Source organism: Syngnathoides biaculeatus, chromosome 23, assembly GCF_019802595.1.
Source record: "Syngnathoides biaculeatus isolate LvHL_M chromosome 23, ASM1980259v1, whole genome shotgun sequence".
NCBI lineage: Eukaryota > Metazoa > Chordata > Actinopteri > Syngnathiformes > Syngnathidae > Syngnathoides > Syngnathoides biaculeatus.
This window is the reverse complement of record NC_084662.1, coordinates 9,199,404-9,224,146: the sequence shown is the minus strand read 5'-3', so window position 1 is coordinate 9,224,146 and position 24,743 is coordinate 9,199,404. Positions and strand designations below refer to the sequence as shown.

The following is a 24,743-nucleotide window of genomic DNA, read 5'->3' as shown; positions in this document are numbered from 1 at the left end:
TCTAAAAAGGATCAACTTGTTAAGCCACCCCACTTAAATGTTCCAGATTTTGCCGAGTCACCGCGTTTGCCTTCAAACGATCCTCTTTTTGCATTAATAATTAGTGATCCGAGAGGGTGTGGCAGAACTTCACAGCGTCTGCAGACTCGGCTGCGATCTCCGACACCGCTATCAAAGTTTCGTCTGGTTTTATATATATATATATATGTATATATATATATATACATAAAAAGTCGAATGTGGATCAGCGCGTGTGCGCGGTGTTGAATCAAAGCAGATGCGATGTGTCACGGTGTAAACACCGAATAGCGTACGTTCCCGCTACTCTTATTAGGCTGTGGGTGAGACGCTGATTAACTTTTGATTGTTTAATGCATATCTAATGGCGCAAATGCAAAAGATGCTAATTCGATCACCACCCCAAGCATCCTCGAGTTGTTTATGATGCTGTATATGAACCGTGAGGGGGCAAAACAAGTCTTTTGAACATCGACTCCACGAGAAAATAAAAGGCATAACGTCATCCGGACTGAAGAAAAGTTGCCATGTTGATGATTCAAGTACCGTTCCGTTCATTCGCACTAGGATCCAAATAATACAATCAGCGGTGGTCTGATGAGAAAAACAAAACCTGAAATCATTATCACCTTCATCCTCAGTTGAGAAATGTCGAGATTTTTATTTAGTGCCGGCGAGACAATAACAGAAAATGTCTGAAGTGTTAAACCGCATCGTGGAAAAGAATTAGTGCGGTCGGTTATTTAAATCTCCCTGGGGGGGGATCTTTGATGCAAAGGAGCTGCAAAGTTTGCTGCTCAGCAGAAGAAGAAGATTTTTGTGAAACTCGGAAAAGGAACCGCTGTCGACGGCCAGACAGAATGGGGAATGGTTCGGTAGTGGTTCAGTGGATCGTGAGCGTGAGCACTTTTGTTTTTGGATGAATGGGAGGGAGGATCGATGGGCAATTCGGGTGTTTGCTTTTTGGATGGCTGAACGACTGCGTTGGTCCCCGGGTGGACGGAGGGATCGGCGGGCGGGTTGGCGATTGGATCGTTGGGTTTCCTTGACGGACGGATGGATGCGTCGAAACATGGACAGACGAATCACTTTCGAGCTGTCAGAACTTCTAACTACACTTTAATGATGGGAATGGAAATGAAGCTGCGCTCTGAACAACTTTTCACCAGAAACCCACGTTTACCCGAAGATTCCGGTGTATAGGAGCTAAAACCTCCGCAATCTTATCACTTTCTTTTCTTTATTCTCCTTCTTCATATTGTTTCCTCTTTTTTTTTTTCCTTAGACATCAGCCCTGAGCAAAAGGCCCGTGGCCTGGCCCGGGCCATCCGCAAGCAGACGGGCGAGGTGAGGGAGCGCTGGGAACGTCTGAGGGGACACGCCGGAGGCTGGCAGAATCAAGTGGAGCAAGCCCTCGAGCGGCTTCAGGAGCTCCAGAGCTCCATGGACCAGCTGGATCTGCGGCTCACTCGGGCCGAGGACGCCAAGTCCGGCTGGCAACCCGTCGGTGACCTGCTGATCGACTCTCTGCAGGACCACGTGGACAATACCATGGTATGAGCTGGTTGACAACTTGATTTGTATGCATAAATCCCTACTTTTTGAGCCCAAACCGTTTCAGCATACAGTAGTAAGTTGAATTCTGTCCAGTGTTTTCCTTTTTAACTTTTGTTGCTAACCAGAGTAAAAAAAAAAATGGCTGTCTGTGTTGTAAATGTGTTAACATTTGACAAAAAAGTTTTTGTTTTTCTCTCTGTTGAAGGTATTCCGAGACGAGATCAGCCCGCTGCGTCAGGACGTCCAGATAGTAAATGAGCTTTCTGCCGAGCTGACTCCACTGGACATCCAGCTGTCCTCCACCGCTTCCAGGCAGCTGGACCAGCTCAACATGAGGTGGAAGCTACTGCAGGTACAGCGAAATTTTGACGGATCGCGACGTATGGACGCTTTTTCCTCGACGCTTTGTTCCTGACTCTGGCATTTTATCTTGACCTGTCTAGTCTATATATTTTGTTTACTTGTTTCAAGCAAACGCACGCTTCTACCCGTGTATAACACCACGGTCACACGCATCGACTCCGGGAAATGAACGGCTGAGTCACACGTAGGTTTCGTATAACAACCGATCCGACATCCGAAAACTGGGACAAAATTCAGATGGAAACTCACATAAATCATCTAAAAAGTAGCTCCTATAATCAGGACGGCTTCCTGCTTTGACTTTGAACAATCGCCAAGCGTTTGAGTCGCGTTCCGTTCATAATTCATCAAGTGCCGCTTACGTGCCATGTATGAATAAATAAAACAAGATGCCATCCGTCCGTTTTTCCATCGTCATGATGCCAGCTGACTTTTGCTTTTTGGAGTAAATGGAAAAACCCAACACGAGAGGAACGTCTAAGCCAACATTTACGATTCATATCCGAACCCTTGGTACTGTGTGGCACTTATGCTAGGCGCTAGCCTACCGTGCCCCCTGATCTAAAACAATAAGAGGACAAAAATAGCCTCGTTCATTACTGTAAAGTGCGTAGACCTACGGTACTGTATCGGGTTCCCAGGACTTTGTGCTGGCCTCTCTCTCGCATCAGATTGATTAGCAGCGCACGCACGCAGTCACGCACGCCTCAGGCACAATGACAAGTTGGACATATCTGTTGTCGACAAATTGAAGCACAGAAAAAAAGCAAAAGTTTGCTTTCTCCTCCAAGAGCCACCGTGCAAATTTTATTTGCTGTCTTTAAAAAAAAAAGGTTGATCTTCTCGTCCTCCAGGCCGTTTTCGACCATTCGTGTGACGCAAAAACCGAGAAGAGCGACACGCGTTTACCCTGCGACAATCTCACGCCCTTGTGAGAGATAACGATCGCACATTCTTTTCCTATTTTTATCACCTTTTCTGCCCTTCCTTCCCTGCGTGCACTGGTGAGCTATTTTCCAGTGGCATCAGGAAAAAAGTTCCTATGGACTCCATGATGATAAATATTGTGGCTTGAAATCGTCTCTTTCAAAATATTGAAATCGTATTGCATGGCAATGCAGATTTTTTTCATTGTGTTTTATTTTTGATGGAGACTGTTTGCCCTTGTTGCAGGTGGCAGTGGAGGACAGACTGAAGCTCCTCCAGGAGGCCCACCGAGACTTTGGCCCCTCCTCTCAACATTTCTTATCCAGTGAGTAGAAAGCGTTTGGCTTTCTTTTCAAATTTCAGCCCGATTAAAAGCTGTCGGAATTTGCCTATCACGATTTGCATCTTTTTATTCCCCCCCTGCTCAATTGCCTCCTGGGAGCATGTAAAAAAGAAATTTAAAAAAAAAAAAAAATCATCCATTTTCTTTGCCGCTTATCCTCACGAGGGTCACGGGGAGTGCCGGAGCCTGTCCCAGCTGTCAATGGGGCACACCCTGAACTCGTCGCCACCCAATCGCAGGGCGCATAGAGACAAACAGTCGCACTCACAATCACACCTAGGGGCAATTTAGAGTGCCGAATTAATGTTGCATGTTTTTAGGATGTTGGAGGAAACCGGAGTGCTCGGAGAAAACCCACACAGGCACAGGGAGAACATGCAAACGCCACACAGGCGGGGCCGGGATTGAACCCGGGTCCTCAGAACTGTGAGGCCAACGCTTTACATGCTGAGTCACCGTGCCCCCTTATTGCATCGTGCATATTAAAAAATGTTATTAAATCCTTTCACAGTGAAATGAGATACGTGAGTAAATGTGTTTTAAACATGCATAGATGAGTTTTGAAGTAGTAGAGTTACAGTACAACTGAAAACTAGGGTGCGCCCCAATTTAAATGGATTATTAAAGACACAAGTAAACATCACTTTTAAAAATAAATCAAAATTGAAAGAGGGTCAAGGCTTAGTTTTGTGCGTAGGAAGAACATTTTCCGGAATTTTTGGGGATGCGCGTTATACTCGGGTGCGTAATATACACGAGAAATTACGTGTAGATACCAAACCAACTTTCCACCATGCCGAACCCCCAAAAAAATAATAAAATAAAAAATAAATGAAGAAATAAATATAATTGAAATGCTATTTATGTAGTCTTTAAGTACTTTTTTTTTTTAATTTATGGTTAGTCCAGATACACGTGTTAAATCTGTCAAGCGGGATTTTAAGTAAGGATAATTGTTATGATTCCTCCAAAGTCTGCCTTTTTCTCTTTTATGTAAAGCATGCGTCCCCAACTTTTTATATTTGATGGAAAAAAAATGTTTCTACACAATCATTTAAAACAAAATAGTATTTTTTTTCCGAAGTACCAACTCCAGTACCGTCAAATGTTTTTTTGTTTTATTGGGGGAAAGGTTGGAAATGTACTGCATATGGCTCACATTTCAATTTTTGTACTGTTTACATTTAGAATTCCCCCAAACTAGCAAAACTGTTGTTTTTAATTCGTTATTGGTCCGCTGTTGTGATAATATTTCAAGGAAATGAGCCGAAAACAAGAGCGCTATATGAGTACATCGAAAAGAAATACGAAAATCCTTTTTTCCTCCGCCGAGAGTTTCACGGCTTGAGTTTTTGGTCCTGCGTCCCCTTAGCACGACGACGCTATCCCGTCTATCATCTCACACATTGGGGCTCATTACACCGCTGGCGCAATTTTCCCTCAGGGATTCATAAAGTACTGCTCTACCCCCCCCCCCCCCCCACATACGTTTTTTTGTTTTTTTTAATGTCTTTTCATCCTTCCATGTGCATGTAGATGCCGATTGACACAGAAAGGAACGCGGGAATCAACCACGCGCACGCCTCACCGCTCATCGCCTCAATGCCGCCGCGGCTCTTTGAGACGTTGCCGCACTCATTTGTCGCCTCGCTTCTGCGGGTCCGCCACCCGTATGTCATCCCCCACCCCTCCCCATTTCATCCGCCTGCCTGGAAGACTTCCTCCTCCTCCTCCTCCTCCCTTGCTTTCTATTTCTTGCACGGCGGTCTCGTTCCTCACGCGTCGGTTCAAGCGTATTCCTATGATCCACGTTAAGATAGCGTTTGGATTTTTTTGACGAGTGTCCCTCAATGCTTTCTTCTTTCTTTTTCTTTCTTTCCGCAGCTTCTGTGCAGCTTCCCTGGCAACGGGCGGTTTCTCAAAATAAAGTTCCGTATTACATCAAGTAAGTGTCCAGAAACTGCGGGTGGGGGGGTTATTTCCTAAAATAGCGACTTGAAATCAGTATTTGGTGCTCAGGTCCAGCCGAGGCCTTTTCTGTTTGCCTCGACACAGTTCAAAGCAATGTCCTACATTTACAACCCACATTCAAATACTGGATATATTACATGAACGAGTTTTCATCCATTTTCAACAAATGATTTTCTTTCTTTTATGTTGTTTGTAAAGGCTACACTGGCTCCAGTATTTTTTTTTTTTTTTCTCCGTCCAATCAGATTTCTGCCTCTGTGTGTTGCCATGTCATTCTAATCTGCCTCGAACCTCTCGAGTCAGTAGTGGTGGCGAATGTAACTTCAACTACAGTGGATATAAACTGTGATAGCATGGTAGGATAAGTGTGCACACCCTCTCGTAAACTAATTGAAGTCAGAACACACCTGCCAATGTTTCGTGCTTCCGATCAACATTCAGCTGTTCTGGTTTTGTTTATATTTCCCTGAAATTTTTTGGGTTTCTGGCAGAAGCATGAAGGGTTTTTTCTAACACTGATAATTTCATCATTTCTTCCACCTTGACTAAGACCCCAGTTGCAGCCCCAACACCGCCACCATTCTTCTGTTTTTAGGGCCATTTTTATTATTATTTGTTGTTTTAATTTCCATCCATCCATCCATCCATCCATTTTCTTTGCCGTTTATCCTCACGAGGGTCGCGGGGAGTGCTGGAGCCTATCCCAGCTGTCAAGAGGCAGGAGGCAGGGTACACCCTCAACTGGTCGCCAGCCAATCGCAGGGCACATCGAGACAAACAGCCGCAGATCACGATCACACCTTGGGGCAATAAAGTGTGTCCAATTAATGTTGCGTGTTTTTTGGGATGTGGGAGGAAACTGGAGTGCCAGGAGAAAACCCACGCGGGCACGGGGAGGACGTGCAAACTCCACACAGGCGGGGCTGGGATCGATCCCGGGTCCTCAGTACTGTGAGGCCAACGCTTTACCGGCTGAGTCACCGTGCCGCCCCTATTTTTATACATATTATTATTTCTATTGGCTTAACAATTTTTATTTCCATTTCATTTTTCAATTTGTTCACACAGACATTGCCATAAATGACACCATCCGTTTGCCCCCCCCCCCACACTTTCCAACATTTTCATTTCATCTCAACTTCTCTTTTGAACTGAAACAAACATTTTAGCTTTCTATTTTTGAGACGCAGATTTTCCTTCGGTTTGCATAATTTGTATTTAAGTGACTTCCAAAACTGCTCTTTGTCATTGAAATGTTTCCTGCGCGCAGTCATTATTATTATAAACACCTCCAGCGACCTGACATATTCGGTTTGCGTCATCATCTCATCCCCCACCCCCGCTTGTCCCCGAAACAATCCTCTTTCTGCTGATTTGACGCCGGGTGCACATTAAAATGCCAACGCGTCGACCCGGTGAATCGATAACACCTGCTTGACAGCGGCAAACGCATCTCTCAATTTTGAGCTTGCCTTTTTTGCTTCACGTTCCCTTTTTTTTTTTTTTTTTTTTTATTGTGCCAAATCAGGAGAAACTGAAGGGAGAACTTCCCTCGGTCCCTTTGCTGAGGAAGGACCTCATTTTTCACCCATCACCCAAGTGTGCATTGTTAGTGTAAACTGCTGACTTACCAAGTTTGCCTGCTTTGTTTGTTTGTGTCAGGTTCGAAATGATAAAATTATTGTTAAAATGATATTTAAAAAAGACGGTATGGGAGGGTATTGTATTGATTTATCATGTTCCTTCAATCATTTAGTGGAAGAGCATCGAAATGGCCCCCCCGTCACTCTCCTTGGCCGTCTCAGATGTTAAGATACATTATTAGTCGTAAATTTATTGTAATTAATTCAAATTGTTTACATCTTCCTTTGGGAGTTTTACGTACATCGCCGGAAGAGTTAAAAAAAACACGATTGTATATTCTATATGTCATGGACTTTTATATTTTTAGTTTTATTATGCTCAAAATGGAAAGATGAAAAAGAAGCGTTTGAAAAGGAGACACCAGAACGGCGGTCGGACCATTTTTGGAGCGTTGTTTGCGGTCGTGAGATTAAAAAGCCGGCAGCATTTGATCACAGATATGGCCGACCGCTGAACCTGCACCCGCCCACTCTCGTAAACACATCAGTGGAACCTGAGCACCAAGCACACGTACGCGACGCGCCAGTCGGAATGCGCGTTCACATGAGCTATTTTTCAAATCACAATTTGTTAATTGGGCGTACGTGGCCACCCTGCGATGGGCCAGCAACGATCAGCACGGTGCATCGGAGTGATTTAAATGAACCGAACGGCGGGTCGTCGTGGGCTGGCAATGGTGTAACACCTTCTTGTGACCGGTTCCAAGTCAGATACGTCACAGGGTCCGAAATTGCTTCTCTCCATATAAACGTGTCCCAATCACTTTTTGGGCAATTTTTGCCTGTGCCGACAGCGAGTCCCCAATCCGAGATCTCGGAAATAAATGAAGAAGAAAACATTGTCTTAATTTGCTTGATTGGAACAAAATCATCCCAAAATGATACATTTTTAAATGGCTGCAAAAATGTTATATGATAACAGTCGAGAATTTAAAACTACTTTTCTCCATTTATTTATGAAACACTAAAAACGTGACTTCACCGCTTTACTACCAGTATACACGAACGTTCTTGTTACGGCGCTAGCTAACTTTTTAGTAGCACAAATCACTAACCAAATCTTTAACCCATTCATGGGCAGGGTGGCAATTTTTTGCCTCATTGAGATAAAAGTCTCCTAACAGGCCACAATCAAGGAAACAACGCTTCTTTTTCGTTGAACGCATAAAACAAAGGGGCAAAAAAGATGGACCCGTCCCAGTGTGTTATCAGTTCTGTGAAGTGGTACACACTAGAGATATGTTTATTAATGAATTATGATTCTAGAATGACCCTTACGCAATAATAATACCGATGGATTAGCATTTTGAAGCCAAACCTGGTTGCATACCGACCTTTCTCCCTTTCTTCTCTCGGAAAACGCTCCACGTGTACTTGAGGAAGGAAAAAGAAATAACTCCGTGCTGACTTTGACCGATGAGTTATCCTCTCCTGATGCCAAATTACGGCTTCAGATTAAAAGACTAATAAAAAATATTTTGATATACTGAAGGATATAATGCGTGAAAATCATGATGTCCCAAAAATGGGACGCCGCCCACGAATGGGTAATATAGCAGCATATTTATTTATTTTTTTGCTAAGCCGACTTCTTCTACATCATTAAAGATGCCCCGTTCTTGCATTCAAAAGACGATAGAATGGGAGCATATAAAAGGCTGATTGAGAATCTCCTCCGACGAGTTCCTTTTGAATGCGCTTGACATCTTTCGGGACACTCGGGTCCCCCGTTTCCCCTTTCTGCTTTCAGAATTTGCCCCTGACAAAAGGGCGGCTGATTAAAAACGGCGCCTCGTCCGCCTCCTGCCGCGAGGCTGATCCAGGCAGCATATTGCCGGAAAATGAACGGAGAATGAAAGTCTTCGATACAAATTCAGTTGGGCGCCTGGCGCCGCGTCCCGTTTCAACCCGTTTGGCCGCGGAGGGGGGGGGGGAGAAGATGTCGTGTTTAGTGGGCTGCGAATGCCTTCGAAAGGACGCAGCCGGTATCAAACTAATGGACCGTAAATGGTTGAAACCTAATCCAGACGAGTTCTGTCACTGCAATCCGCAAAAGTGGCCTATAAAGTAATTGTAGTGTAAAATTTACTCTTTATCTGCAAATGGGTGTGCTTTCATCATCAAAAAAAAAAAAAAAAAAGCATTTTTATCTACCTGCTGCTGCACGATGCGCTTTCCCCCTTCAATGACCTTATTTGATTTGTTGATGCTTACTGAGAGATGGCATTTAATAAAAGCTCCGGAGACAAAATGTCGCCATCACGAGGGGCTCCCGCCCTCCCCTCGCGTGGCCTCGCTGGTCCGGACGCGCCGACAAAGACCTTTATGGGACCACTTGTCAGTTTTGCATTTTCATTTGGACTCGGTTGGTTATGAAACCAAACAATGCTCACTGACAGATTGTGACCATTGTTGCTTTTAGGATTATTATTTTTAACCATACAGTGAACCCACATTTATTATGGGTGGGTCCAGACCCATTTTTAAACATTTTTTATTTCTCCACCAATGTTCACCTTCCACGTTGATCCACCAATTCAAAACAGTCCAACCTCAAAATATTGACTTCATTTAGGGCTTTCCGCAGACGAAAAATGTAAACATTTGCCCTTAATCTCACATTTTCCATAAAAAAAACCCCAAAACAATTGAATGCAGATTTGCAAATTTAACTTTCATATCTCAGAACTGATCCAAAGCATTCCAACTTCCAACAGGAACATCTTGCCAGTTATATTTCACACCTCCCAAATTTGACAGCATTCCCAAATCGTTGGTTATATTTGACATCCGGGAGTAATATTTCATCAATAATTCACTCTGCGACATCGTTCAAATCATCTTTCCACATTGAAATGAATGGAAATGCCGTTAATCCGTTCCGGCCTCCCAACAAAACACTCTTTAAATTTGCAATGTGTATTTTTAACGTGAAAAATAGCACTCTATGATTCAGTACTTCATAAACTAATCCAGTATTGATATATTGAAATAGAATTTAAAATAATTAAACACTTTCCATCAATTCTGCTCCCCCTTTCGATGTGCCCTCCTTGCCCACTTGAGGGCAGTCTAAAACAGATATTTACATCGACGCGTGTACAGCGTACATGTCTCAGCTCCTTGTTAACGATAAAGAAAATTCCCTTTGAATTTATTTTATTCAAACATGTACAGTTTACAATATTTTAATCATAAGCAACCTAAACGTAAGTACTTTTTTTTTTTACAGAGTGTGACTGAATTCCTCACTGGCACCATACAGCGCTTGTACGTAACGTTTTTGCTCACACTTTATTTACTGTACAGTTTACGTCTCCAAGATCTTGAAAACTTTCAATTGGAAATTTTGTCAAAGTTTGCGCGCCCCCGCTGACAGCCGAGCCGTCGTCATTACGGGATGACGGCGGAAGCGTCACGCCGCTCTGCTGCTGCGTCGCGGGACGACCGTGCGCCTCCCAGCAATACAAGCAGCTTGCGTGCTGCGGTCTGCTTATTTATTAGGCTCTATTTTATTCGTGATGGGCTAATAAACAAGCGGGAAGCGAAGCACCGCGGTGGGATTCTGTTGCTTATTTCCACACCGCCGCCTTTTCTTTCTTACTTGGGCTGTGATGTTTGCATTTGTTTGCGTTTTGCTGCGTCAGCCGAGACTTTGCTTAGTAAGACATTAAATAAAACTGGAAAGTGAATTCAGAGATTTGTTTTTGTGGAGGGGGGGGTGAGGGGGGGCTTGAACTTAAATATGAGTTGCACAACCTGGAACAATTACAACATGCGGTTAGCGAGCTAGCAAAGTGGGTTGTCTGTCCCCGAAAATTGATCTTCCCTTGAAAGAGTCCATTGGCGTGGCTGTGTTTGAGTGCCTCGTCGTTGGCCATGAGTGCATTCACACTACGCAGAAAGACGGAAAGTTGCAATGGAGGGTAGAAAATGATTTTAAAAGTCTGCTCGTGATGGCCACCTTGTGGAAAGGACGGTTGGAAGGCTCCGTAAACTGGAAGACATCCCACGCTGCAACAACGAGGCACTCTTATGTGCCGGTATGCGGAAATATTCACCACTCAAATCAAATGAAATCTCTGGAAAACAATCAAATACATACAGGAAGGGTTTAATCACGCAGGAGCTGCTGTCTGCCACAGCTTACACCCAGACATACACTCGCTGATTCAAGGCACACATTTTACACACAACGCACACAGTATTTTCTATACATCTTCTGCTTTCAGACGTTTTTTGTGCGTTCATGTGCCTATATGAAGTTTTACAATGTTTGTTTTTATGAGTTCAAACGTGGCGGCTCAGCTGGTAAAGCATTGGCCTCTCAGTTCTGAGGAGCCCGGTTCGATTCCGTCCCCGCCTGTGTGCAGTTTGCACGCTTCCTCCAACACCCCAAAAATATGCAACATTAATTGGACACTCACGTGAGACACTCTAAATTGCCCCAAGGTGTGATTTGTGACTGTCTCTATGTGCTGGCGACCAGCTCATGGTGTACCCCGCCTCCTGCCAGCTGGGATAGGCTCCAGCACTCCCCGCGACCCTCGTGAGGATAAGCGGCAAAAGAAAATGGACGGATGGAGTTCAAACGTGTTAATGTCCAAGGGGTGAAACTTTTCATCTGGCCTGTTTCAATCATTTATTGGAATTTATCTTCACTTTTTGACGCTTTGCTCAACTTTCATCGGGGGGTTCATGGGTTCCTCCTTCTTCTTCTTGTGTTGCTTTCAGCCACCAGACACAAACGACCTGCTGGGACCATCCCAAGATGACGGAGCTCTACCAATCGCTAGGTAGGAAACGCAAGTCGCAGTCTGCCAGCGTGGGTCTCCTCGCCCTCATGTCAGGCCATTACAATACCCCTTAATCGCTTCATTTTCTTTTCACGTTACTCCAGCTGCGGCGTATTTGAAGCTTGCTGGAACCTGAAATTTTCAATCACAACACACAGCAAACCGGTCCTCCACGCTTGCGCCCACACACATGCCCGCGCTAGCGCCGCTATTACCGTTCATTTGCAAGCGCCTCAACAAATAGCGTCGGCCTCCGCCGAGACGGAACCGTCTAATTACGAAATGCGACGGATTTCACAGCAGCTGACACAATAAAATTCCTGCTTTTTGCCAACAAATTATACTTCAGTGACGTTTTGTGTGCCTATTTCCCCCCGTAGCGGACTTGAACAACGTGAGATTCTCCGCGTACCGCACCGCCATGAAGATCCGGCGGTTGCAGAAGGCTCTGTGCTGTAAGTCACATGCTCACAAACACAAACACACAAAATGTTACCCGCTGCGGGGTCGCCACGGAGACCATGCGACACGCCATTTTCAGTTCCAATACTGTATCGTTACCTTACACGTAAGTCTGTAGTAGAGGAAGGAAGCACAGTTGACTCTTCTTCTTCTTCTTTTCCTTTCGCCACAGCATGTCATCTTTTTCCATCTAAGTCTATCTGGTGCATCTTCCTCACTCCACCCACAGTCTTCATGTCCTCCCTCACCACATCCATCCACCTTTCCTTTGGTCTACCTCTCCCTCTTTTGCTTGGCACCTCCATCCTCAGCACCTTTCTACCAATAGACTCACTCTCTCGCCTCTGTACGTGTCCAAACCATCGAAGTCTGGTCTCTATGAGCTCATTTCTAATCCTATCCGACCTGCTCACTCCGAGCGAGAACCTCAACATCTTCATTTCTGCTACCTCCAGTTCGGCTTCCTGTCGTTTCATCAGTGGCGCCGTCTCTCGCCACCGTTTTATAGACTTGGCCCTTCATCCTGGCGGAGACTCTTCTGTCGCGTAGAACACCAGACAGCTTCTGCCAACTGTTCCGCCCCGTTTGGACCCGTTTCTTGACTTCTTTACCACCCTCTGTAGTGTTGACCCAAGAAAAAAGTATTCGGGACAAAACCAAAACATAACTGAAACGAATAGCTTAAATGAATCCCGAAGGACAAAATAATAAATACAGTATTTAACCTTCGTAGAGGGGAATTGTTCATATTAAGTCATCTACACGTGTCAAAAGCGATAAAACTACGCCGGGCTGATGCAAAACACAGGAAGGGCTAATTAATAAACGTAAAACACCAGACACCTCACAATATCATCTGCGAAAATCACGGTCCAAGGGGAATCCAGTCTAACCTCACATGTCAGTTTATCCATTACTACCGCAAACAGGAAGGGGCTCGGGGCGGATCCCTGAACAGTTCAATCTCCCAGTGACAAAACAATCATTCACCCAAGTTAGAAAACCGCCCCTCCTCCCACGCAGCTGTCTCCCCACAGAAAGACAAAACAACCGCCTCAGCACAGGTGCGCCTTCAAACTCACGCGGCCGAGCATTATTTGTGCTCGCCCGCTAATGAGCTGCGATGATTCAAGCCGGCCATTTTTCGCTATTGTTCTCCGCCCGCCGTTTGTTGCAGGGACGCATTTCCCCGACCGAGCCCCCAAAGTGGGCAATCCGGCGGTGATGTCACACACACACAGCCGCAGGTTTCCATTGCGGTTCGTCTGCTTTTTTTTCTGTTAACGTCTGCTCGTGTAATGTCCGTGAATGACACATTTGCTCGCAAACGCATGTGGCAGGCGTGCTATAAAAAGTCTAATTGGGTTAAGTCAGCGCTCGGGGGGCCTCGAGTGGCACAAAGGAGCCCGCGTGGTAGCCGGCTAATGTGCCGGCTGTGCGTGTGTGGCCGGAAAAGTACCAGACAGCAATGGGAAGTGTGTCCCTTAATTAGTCCGGCCCGGTGAACGGGTGGTGGGCGGCCTGACGTTAGATGGCACCGATAACAAATGCTGACTGACAGCTTCATTTTTTTCCCCCCCCCTTCGTTGTGTTTGTTTTTATTAATTTCAACGCGCGTGCGCCACACAGTCCGGTCGTGATGGGGAAAAACATTTAAACAGCGTTTACATTCAGCACCGGTTTGTCACGGTCGCAGCTGCTTTTCCCGGCGATGTTTCGCAGGACTTTGTGCAAAACGTGATGCGGCGGAATTGGACGACAACTGACACGTCTTTGTGGAATGGGATCGTAGTCGTTTGCTTTTTTTTTTTTTTTGAAGGTCATGTACAAAAAAAAAATTGGTTGCTTGTCACCGACTCTGCTCGTTGACTTAAAAGTTGCTCATTTCACAGACGTGATTTTTCCGTTTCTAGGCGGAATTCCGTCTTTTTAAATTCCATTGATTGAAGAAAAAAAAAATATATATATATATATATAGATATATATATATGGCAGCGCGGTGGATCAGCTGGTAAAGTGTTGGCCTCACAGTTCTGAGGTCCCGGGTTCAATCCCTGACCCGCCTGTGTGGAGTTTGCATGTTCTCCCCGTGTCTGCGTGGGTTTTCTCCGGGCAATCTGGTTTCCACCCACGTCCCAAAAACATGCAACTTCAACTGGACACTCTAAATTACCCCTAGGTGTGATTGCAAGTGCGGCTGTTTGTCTCCATGTGCCCTGCGATTGGCTGCTAGTGTGCCATTTATTAATTTTGATGACGGGCATTTTTTTTTTTTAACACCTGGTCAAACATTTTTGAAAAATCATGTCCTTTCCGAGATGACAAACCATAGGCGATACGAAGATGACCAATGCGCCAATGTCTTTTTTTCTTTTTTTTTTGCAGAATGAATAGACGGTTTTTAATTTTCGTAAAATTCACTTCATCCACAGTACAGCTTCCGCGTTGTGAAGTGTTCGAAAGTATGATTCTGAGCCTCTGTCCAAATTCACGTGGAGCACTTTGACTTTCTAAGTGACTTATTTCTCAACGAATTCTCACAGACGCGCATCTCATTTGGGAAGTTCCAGCGCAAGTCAATAAAACGGAAAAGCCAGACCTAATATCGCCGCTGATGAGCTGAGGTGAATCGTAAACCCTAAAAAGTAGCGTAAAAACTTTAATGCCAAGCCCTCTGAAAAAAAAAAAAGTTATTTTCCACCAACTCTGACATTTCATAATTTTTTTTTTTTCCCCTCCAGTACTTTATAAAAAATGTGCATAAAAGATGAGGATGTCACCAGCAAATTAGATTTGTGGAAACTGAAGAGCTGATTTCCATCATCTCAATAATTAATCACAATGGTCCATCTGTTCTCTCGCTATTCATGCCTTCGATATGCAAAAAAAAAAAAAAACTATGAACATGGTGTGCCAGTTTTTTATAGTTGCAGTTTTTTTTTTTTTTTTTAGCTACTTGTTTCTCACACGTGTTTGAACACCGGCGGTTGAAAGTGAATACCACATTTCCGAGCGCGACGTTTCCCGTCCTCCCTCCCTGCCTCCCTCCGCAGTGGACCTGCTGGAGCTGAGCGTGGCCCAGAACACCTTTTCGCAGCACAAGCTGACCGACAACAGCCAGCTCATGTCCGTCCCGGACGTCATCAACTGCCTGACGTCCATCTACGACGGCCTGGAGCAGGAGCACAAGGACCTGGTCAACGTGCCGCTCTGCGTCGACATGTGCCTCAACTGGCTGCTCAACGTCTACGACACGTACGTTGGCGGCGACCGTCACAATCGGAAGCATTATTATTGTACCTCGTTAGTGATATGATTTTCCAACTTCCTCCCCCCGCCCCCCCTTCCACGCGCCATCGATTATGTCGATTGTCGAAGTGGTCGCAGCGGGAAGATTCGCGTCATGTCGATGAAGATCGGCTTGCTGTCTCTCTGCAAGGGACACCTGGAGGAGAAATACAAATGTAAGTTGCGTTAAAATGCACACCCTACTTGATAATTTACATTAAGGTCCGTGTAGTACTGTCTTATGAATAATGTCCCCCCCCCGCCCCCCGCCCTCCACGACTAGTGCTCTATTCATTCTACCGGTGCATTGAATTTTCTTACTAGTAAAGGCGAACAACATTTTTAGTACATTGACCTCAAGATGGACATCCAAAATATCAAATACTCACCATCTCCTGTGTGTACATTTTTCCCCCAAAAATATCTTCAAATGTCACTAATGTGTATGATCCATCCATCCATTTTCTTCGCCGCTTATCCTCACTAGGGTCGCAGGGAGTGCTGGACCCTATCCCAGCTGTCAAAGGGCAGGAGGCGGGGTACGCCCTGAGCTGGTCGCCAGCCAATCGCAGGGCACATCGCGACAAACAGCCGCACTCACAATCACACCTATGGGCAATTTAGAGTGTCCAATTAATGTTGCTTGTTTTGGGGATATGGGAGGAAACTGGAGTACCCGGAGGAAACCCACGCAGGCACGGGGAGAACATGCAAACTCCGCACAGGCGGGGCCGGGATTGAACCCGGGACCTCAGAATTGTGAGGCCCAACGCTTTACCAGCTGATCCACCGTGCCGCCTAGTGTGTATTAATAAATGTTATTCAATCCTTTCACAGCGAAATGAGATAAATGTGTTTGAAACAAGCAGAAATTAGTTTTGAAGCTGTCGAGTTAAAAGGTTGGGAGCGCCCCAATTTTAAATGCATGATTAAAGACACAAGTAAACGTCACTTTTAAAAAACAAAGCAAAGTTAAAAGAGGGTCCCCACTATGTTGTGTGCGTAGGAAGAAGATTTTCGGGGATGCGCGTTATACTCGGGTGCGTAGTATACACGAGAAATTACGTGTAGATACCAAATCAGGTGTCCAGACCGGTGGTGTCATTGGATGAGCGACCTCCTATGCTCTGTTTTTTACATAATTGTCCGAGCTCCTTATTTGGAGGATTAATCTGAATGAATGCCTTTTTTTTTTTTTGCCCTTCTCTGTCCTTTGCTCAATTGTGCCCCAGCGTCACTCTGTCATTGCTTAGTTCTCCTCGCCCCCCCGCATCTTAAAATGTTCCCCCAACCGAGCGCGCACATTCCCTCGGCACTTCCTATTCGAGCGCCAAGGCCATCTTTCACGCCCGAACGCGTCCTTCCTTCCTCCCTCCCTTCCTCCTTTCCTCCCACACTCTCGTTGGCTCACAAATAGCTGCGACGCACAGACACGCGGGCAGTGCGCCGCGTCAAACCATATCTGCGAGCGGCGGATATGGATAGGTTAGATGTCATAAAGACGTGGAGAGAAAAAGGGGCTCACGCAGCCCTGCCGCACAGGAATAAGGAATCGGAGCGGAAGCCAACTTTAATCAGAGCTCAAAGAGCTGTCATGTCATGTTTTGTTTCCGCTCTTTGTGCGTGCGAGGGAGACGCAGAAATACTCCAATAAAACTTCCACTTGCAGTAAAATACATCGCCGGGATTCTGCCAGTCCTCCATTTTAACACGGATATTTGAATTCAACGGCCGTCAATGGCAGGGAATGAGTTAAGAGCAAAGATTTTTGTGCGAAGTTGGTCGGATTTAGCAGAGAGGCGTCAAACTCGTTTTTGTCTGGGGCCGCTCTGTACTTGTGATTTTCATCAGGGGGCCGTTAGAACAGTGAAACCATATAAATCTTTAACTACCAAATTATATTATTATCATTACACAACAAGTTGAGGGATAAGCTAGTTTGATAATCAGAAGACAAGGATTGTTCTAGTATTATATATAGTTAACTGTAGAAAAATGATTTGGCATCTGGCAATGTTTACTCTTATGACAATCTAGTATTTGGGCGTAGATTTGAGCAAAAACCACGGAAGTTGACAAGCATGTGTGTTCGCGGGCCACATAATATGATGTGGCGGGCCGCATCTGGCCCCAGGACCTCAGTTTGACACCTATGATTTAGTAAGACGTTTGTCCTTTATAGTTTGTATCACATGGCATTATATTTTGCCTCTTTTCCCAATAATGACTTCCTTCCGTCCGCAGACATCTTCAGCCAGGCGGCGTCGGCGGGCGACACGTGCGACCAGCGGCAGCTCGGCCTCCTGCTTCACGAGGCCATCCAGATCCCCAAACAGCTGGGAGAGGTCGCCGCCTTCGGGGGCTCCAACATCGAGCCCAGCGTGCGAAGCTGCTTCCAGCACGTGTGTGCACTTATGCTACACTTGAGACACTTGAATGGCCGGCTGGGCGTTATCCATCCATCCGCCCGTCCGTCTGTCTGTCTGTCTCTCTGTCTGTCTGTCTCTCTCTCTCTCTCTCTCTCCTCTCTCTCTGTCTGTCTGTCTGTCTGTCTATCTATCTATCTATCTATCTATCTATCTATCTAGCTCTCTATCTCTAGCTCTCTATCTCTAGCTCTCTATCTCTAGCTCTATCTCTATCCATCGCCTGGCTGTCTATCTCTATCTATCTGTCTGTCTGTCTCTCTCTCTCTCTCTCTCTCTCTCTCTCTCTCTATCTCTCTATCCATCGCCTGGGTCTCTATCTCTCTCTCTCTCTTTCTCTCTCTACCATCCATCCATCCATCCATCCATCCGGTTGTCTGTAGCTGTTCAGAATCAATATGTTACCAATCTAATAATGTGACAAAAAGAAACATTTAACTTGAATAACCAGAGGAGTGATTGATTATTAGCGATATTAATGTGTAATTTGCTACCAATCGGAGGTTGGGAAAATCGTGACATCATTAGGTCCTGGTGTCTGGCCCTCTGGGGATGAATTTGAAATCTGATTGGCTAAAAGCAACGTTCTCATCGCTAATAGTTTTAAGGTGCAACGGTTGATTGATTACCCGACAACTAATGGATTATCAAATTAGTTTTGATCATCATTTTTTGGAACTTTCTTTTGAAAGCAATGGCATATTGTTGATTTTTGCCTAGTTTCTGACACATGAAGGACCAAACCAGTCACCAAATAATAATCCATTTCCTTTTTTTTTTTTTTTTTTTAAATAAAGGAAAGTAATAAAAATTCTATTAATCAATTACTAAAATAATTGTTAGTCATAGCCCTAATGCAGTTAAATATGCTTCCGCTGGCACAAATGATTATGACTCAAGGGACTGACCAGCGCTGACTTACTGTAAGATGTTGTCCTGAGCCAACAAGTGTATTTCATAAAGTTCTGAATTTTTCTTTTTTCTTTTTCCTCCCAAAAGAGCCACCCAGCCACCCACCCCCTTCGCTTCACTCCACTTGACCCAAAGTTAAGCGATCGTAGCAGACAGTCGTGTAACACCTTCATCCGGGCTCGTTTCTGTTCGACTCTGTTAGCGCCTCAAAGCCAAAGAAGAATCGCGGACTTGAATATTTCAAGCCCGCTGAGCCCACCGCGACGCCTCCCGTCGCCCGCGGTCATCTGCCGCCTTTCCTCCCCGCCGCTTTACGGCGGCCGCCCAATCAATTGCGCTGGACGTCCCTGCCGTTTAATGACATCTTCATCCCTCCCGGCGACCATCCTTTCATTTCTCTCCCTCTCTTTCTTCCGTCGCCTCTTCATTTCCAGGAAGTAGACATTTTCAATGGGTCCGAGGCTATAAACGTCAACTTGTTCCCGTGGATTCGCTCTCGCGAATAAATCCCGAATCGGCGCGCCAAATGTGCCGCGGTCGCGCATTAATCGCTCAGTCCGACTCTGTCGGCTCCTTGAAACTTGGCTTTTTATCCCCGCGCGCGAAGACGCCCGGTTGCATAAAGTCCAATTCGACACCCGCGTGTGTCCCGTCAATGACATCCAGTCCATTTGCTTTAACGAGCTCATGATGAACGAGCGGCACGGCTATAAATTCGCCCTCCTCGCCTTTACTTTTGTCACCGGCTTCCATTTAAGCGTCCATCCGTCTTATTGGGGGGGGGGGGGGTCGTCGCCCCCGTCACGCTGCGGGAGCTCATCTGTAAACACCGTAATTCTAACTTTCGGACCTGAGCGGGTAAAGACACAGAGGCATTCCAAAATATTAGTAATTGTACAAAATACGACGGGAAATTACACTGGGGGGGGGGGGGGGGACGAAAAAAAATAGACACAAAATGACTTCGACTGAGAAATAAGTCATTCTATTAAAGGGAGAATTTGGATAAAGATATTATTACAAAAATGACAAAATTCTATTGTCCTGTGGGGCAACTCAGGTTGAGATCTGTGAATTTTGCCTAGAAACAGTTTTGCTTTTTTTTTCCTCATTATTTTCTAGTCACAAATAATATTTTATATATAGTACACAGTAATAAATGACATCCTGATGCCTGATAAATAGCTTGGGAAAAAAAAAGTGATACTTTTATTTTTCTCATATATCGTACTAACCTGACAATGGCCAAATATATAATATGTTGATGAAAAGCAAAATAAAGTTGAGAAACATCTAGTTTGGCATGCAAGGCTATAAAGGAGCCACGTCAGTATTTAGCTGATTCACCATTGTCAGTTGCAACCTTCTGTTGCCCTTTTGTTGTTGGTCAGTTTCAGAAAGGTTACGTTTGAATTTCTTTTCTTTTTCTGCATTAATATTATTGTTGTTGGGGGGGGGGGGGGGCAAAGCTCTCCTGATATTGTGATGACAGCCTTCAGCTTCTAACACAGGACAGTTGGCAGTTTTAATTAGCTACAACATTCTATTAAGTATTAGGATTAAGCTAGCAAAACACCTTATCGTGTGTCTTAGCATCAAGCTAGCGGAAAAACCCATTATGTGCTAGCATTATGCTAGTTGAAAAACCTTTATGTGTTAGCATTATGCTAGTTGAAAAACCTTTATGTGTTAGCATTATGCTAGTGGAACAACCCTTTATGTGTTAGCATTAAGCTATCTGAACTAAAGGCAAAGCGAAATTTTCAAAAGCAGTAAGAAAATCATACTGATTTATGGCTGGGATTGTGGAATTGTAGACTCCGTGCTAATCGGACTGCAAACAGCGTAAGGACGTTGCTTAATCGATCATTATAATTATAGCTAATCTGAGGTTATAGCATTAGTCCATTCGCTATTAGTTAAAATAATGTACAGGCCGGGATGGTTTAATGGAATTGACATTCATTTTAAAGGGGAAAATTCATTTGCTATAAATTCATACGGTCGTGGAAGAATTAAACTTGTCAGGTTGTGGCTGTATTTGTTCGTAAGCCATTTCCAAAATTAACTTTTCTATTAATAGTCTGTCCTCTTGATTTGACAAATATGGTTTTGTGTCCCGGCGGCACACCTGGTTAGCGTGTTGGCCACACAGTTCCGTGGACCGGGGTTCAAATCCCGGCCCCACGTTGCATGTTCTCGCCGTGAGGATAAGCGGCTCAGAAAATGAAAGGATGAGGTTTCCGTGTCCTTGTTTGTCTGGCAGGCCACCAACAAGGTGGAGCTGGAACCCAGACAGTTTGTGGACTGGATGCGCCTGGAGCCTCAGTCCATGGTCTGGCTGCCCGTCCTGCACCGGGTGGCCGCCGCCGAGACTGCCAAGCATCAGGCCAAGTGCAACATCTGCAAGGAGTGTCCCATCGTGGGCTTCAGGTAGGCTTCAGCGTTTTTTTTTTTTTTTTTTTTTTTTTCAAAAACAAAGCAAGCCATCCCGTGCACGCGTATGCGCCTCTTATTCAAAGGCAGACACGCACACGCGCCGGTGTTTGCTTTTAATCGTAAAGGGCAGATCTGTTCTGGCGGGCATTTATCGAAATGTCAGAACAGGCCAGAGCGCTGACTAAATAACATTCAGACCGACACGGGTTCAAAGCTTCACAAAGCGCGTTGGCAAACAACCCGAAACACGCTCGCGCACCTTTTTGTTCTCATCGGAGTCTTTTATTTTGCGGAAATGAATGCCAAGGTCGCGCCGTGTGGCCAAATGGTCGTCTTTCAACCTTGCGGGGGTGGAAAAAAAAAAATAAAATAAGGACAACGTTTGTTTTGAGTCAAGTGTCTTTAACGTTGCAGCAATGATTAATGACAGGAGGAGGACGGAAAGTGCAGAGTCGGCAATTTTGGGCAAATCACGTGCCGTCGAAGGTGCTGGAAAAGTGTCGTCGCAGTCTCAATTTTGGATCCGGTTCCTAGAGCTTTTTCGACCCGATCTTATTCATAAGTCATATTAACGGACACATTTTTTAGGTTCTCACGCCGTACGCTGTTGGTAGCCCCGAAATAAGAGGCCCAGCGTGCGTGCTTCAATTTATTTATTTGTTCCTCACGGTTGACGTTTTCCACAAAACTGACTAACCATCAAACAAACGTCTGCTAGCTTAACGCTACCACGTGAAATGCCATAGAGGGGCAAAGAAGAAAAATTAGCATTAGATATTAAGGCAATTATAAACTCGAGACCTCAGTGCTGCTCGGCATTTTGCGGCACAAGTTTAAAAGTGAGGGATAGGGGGCTGTATAATAATTTACGTATAATTGATTGAAAAAAAGAAAAAATAAATAAAACCCCCAAAATTGTCATATAAGCGAGGATAAAGGTTCAATAAATAAATAATATAATATTATATATATATATATATTATATATATATATATATATATATATATATGTAATCCAATAAATGTTTTTGGGTGATTTAAAAAAAAAAAATTGAAATTGAACAAAAAAAATTAGAATAGGTGAATCCTTGAAACCGTAAATATGCAGGCATCGACCTTACCGTAAAAACCTGTAAATAATAATAATTAAAAAAAAAAAAATCTGTTCTCCAATAACGGTGGCGCAAACGATGAACAGCAGAGGGGGTGGGGGCGGAGTCGTGCCATCCTCGAAGTTCTGAGCTGACGGTGACTCAACGCTGCCCCCCCCACGACTGTTGGCGGCGCGTGATGGCGCCTGCGATGTACATCTTGTGAGGGCTCATCCGTCAGCTGAGCCCCCGCAGAGAAAAAGAGATAAAAGACTCCCGCTATTATGGTTGTCTTCCGCCCCCCCCCATCCCCACCCCCACCCACGCAAGCTGCTAAATGGCTTTCGTGTGCGCCTGAGCAGGATGTAAACGTTGTTGTCCCGCGGAGGAGTGTTTTGAGTGTTCATGCAATTGTCTGTCACTCTTGTCAGCACTTAGCGGAGGGGTGGGCAAGTGCGTGGGGGGGGGGGGGGGGGGGGGGGCAATCGAACGGCTTTGTGCGCCGCCCCCCGTTGGAAATGTCACGTTCTTTTGAGGATTTTAGGGGAATAAAAAGGGGCGGAGTGAGATTATGAAGAACAATAGAAGTCAAAATTTCAATTTTGGACCTCACCACGACGTTCGGAGACCTGACATTTAGCGGTATTTGTTAATCCTTAGCTTTCGTTGAGGGGAAAAAAATCAATAGCAAAATCATAATGCAGGTAAAATTCGTAACTCCAACGATCGTGAAATTGAGACGTTGGTTTTGTGACATGCAAATTTATTTCATGTCAAATATACGATGCTGTTCTCTTCAATCACGTCTTTATTGCCATAAATTGACTTTTTTGTAGTTGGAGTAAGTACATCTCTCAAAAAAATATGACCATGTAAAATTGCAACATCTTTTGAAAATCTAACTTATTTACAACATTTTTTTTTATTTTTGAAAAATTCTTGAAAAATTACTTTATTCTTGTAGAATTGACATTGCTTGAAAAAACATAAAAACAAAAATAGACTATTCTTGAAAAATTACGACCTTGCTCTCTGTACTACTTTACGATCATAAATGACTTTTTTATGTTGAGATTAGGTCATATTTCTGCAAAGAAACTTTTATTAAAATTGCATCATATCTTCTAAAACATGACTTTATCATATATACATATACATACTTTTATTTCATCCTTAGAAGTATGAATTTTTGTTAAACTATTACTTTATTCTCATAAAATTCGAGCTACTCAAACAATATCTGACTTTATGCTAACATAACTTCTTCAAAAGTTTGACACTTATTCTCTTAAAATTTCAACATTAATTGAAAAGTAAAAAAAAAAAAACTCACTCTAAAAATAATGACTTTATTCTCATGAATTAGGAAGAGGATCTGTTCAAATTACGGCTTTATGGTTGTAAGTTATGACTGTGATGTGATATATCAAAACTAATGTCAGGAGATCTCATACATATTTATTGTACATGTAGCTTTTAATATATTTTTTTCTCAACTTTCCTCCATACAGTACATGCTCAAAGTGAATTTTTTTTGTTTTTTTTTTAATAAATAATTGCATTCTTGTTTTTGTCTAACCGCGAGAAAAGCCAACCTGTAAAAACGGAGGACACGAGAACATCCCGCGCGCGACACGAGCGAAGTTGTCGCCAGCTCGTCTAATCGCCAACGACCTCACTTTGACCTTTCTTCTTCTTCTTCTTTTTTTTTTTTTTTTTGGATCCGTGCCCGCAGGTACCGCAGTCTGAAACATTTCAATTACGACGTGTGTCAGAGCTGCTTCTTCTCCGGGCGCACCGCCAAGGGCCACAAGCTCAACTACCCCATGGTGGAGTACTGCACGCCGGTAAGACGCAGGGGCGCTCCTCATCCATCCATTTTCTTTGCCGCTTATCCTCACGAGCGTCGCGGGGCATGCTGGAGCCTATCCCAGCCCTCAACGGGCAGGAGGCGGGGTGGACCCTGAACTGGTCGCCAGCCAATCGCAGGGCACATCGAGACGAAACAACCAATCACACTCGCAATCACACCTAGGGGCAATTTAGAGGGTCTAGTCATGTTTTTGGGATGTGGGAGGAAACCGGAGTGCCCGGAGAAAAGCCACGCAGCCACGGGGAGAACGTGCAAATTCCGCGCAGACGGGGCCGGAATCGAACCTGGGACCTCAGAACTGTGAGGCCAAAGCTTTCCAGCCGAGCCGCCGTTCCACCGACTCATAACTAGTTTGGCTTATTTTTTTTTGCCATATTACTAATGTTAGTGTACTCACACAGTATTTCACTTATATAGATATATAGTCATCAAATAAAATTGATAACTGATAATAAAATATCAAAATTGTCTTACTTGTAATCAGTATCCACCGATTCATACATAACTTAAATATTCATGTTCTCCAGAGAGAAATGTCTGCAAGTGGCGCTTCACTGATGAAATAATATTATTCAGAGTAATTAGAAAAATATATTTATGCTTGTATTTGAATATTTTTAAAAACAATTCAGGTT

At 44.4% G+C, this 24,743-nt stretch overlaps 1 protein-coding gene across 7 annotated transcripts in view; it reads left to right on the top strand.

The window, feature by feature from the left end:
• utrn (utrophin) overlaps positions 1-24,743 on the top strand; it is a 137,973-nt gene that overhangs the window by 93,432 nt on the left and 19,798 nt on the right. For all 7 annotated transcript variants that reach the window (XM_061811845.1, XM_061811841.1, XM_061811843.1 and 4 more), the window contains 11 exons: positions 1,304-1,572; positions 1,781-1,927; positions 3,112-3,190; positions 5,093-5,153; positions 11,557-11,618; positions 11,999-12,073; positions 15,134-15,335; positions 15,459-15,544; positions 17,613-17,770; positions 20,973-21,139; positions 23,971-24,082. In XM_061811845.1, the coding sequence (XP_061667829.1) occupies positions 1,304-1,572; positions 1,781-1,927; positions 3,112-3,190; positions 5,093-5,153; positions 11,557-11,618; positions 11,999-12,073; positions 15,134-15,335; positions 15,459-15,544; positions 17,613-17,770; positions 20,973-21,139; positions 23,971-24,082 (1,418 nt within the window). The remainder of the gene's footprint in view (positions 1-1,303; positions 1,573-1,780; positions 1,928-3,111; positions 3,191-5,092; positions 5,154-11,556; positions 11,619-11,998; positions 12,074-15,133; positions 15,336-15,458; positions 15,545-17,612; positions 17,771-20,972; positions 21,140-23,970; positions 24,083-24,743) is intronic.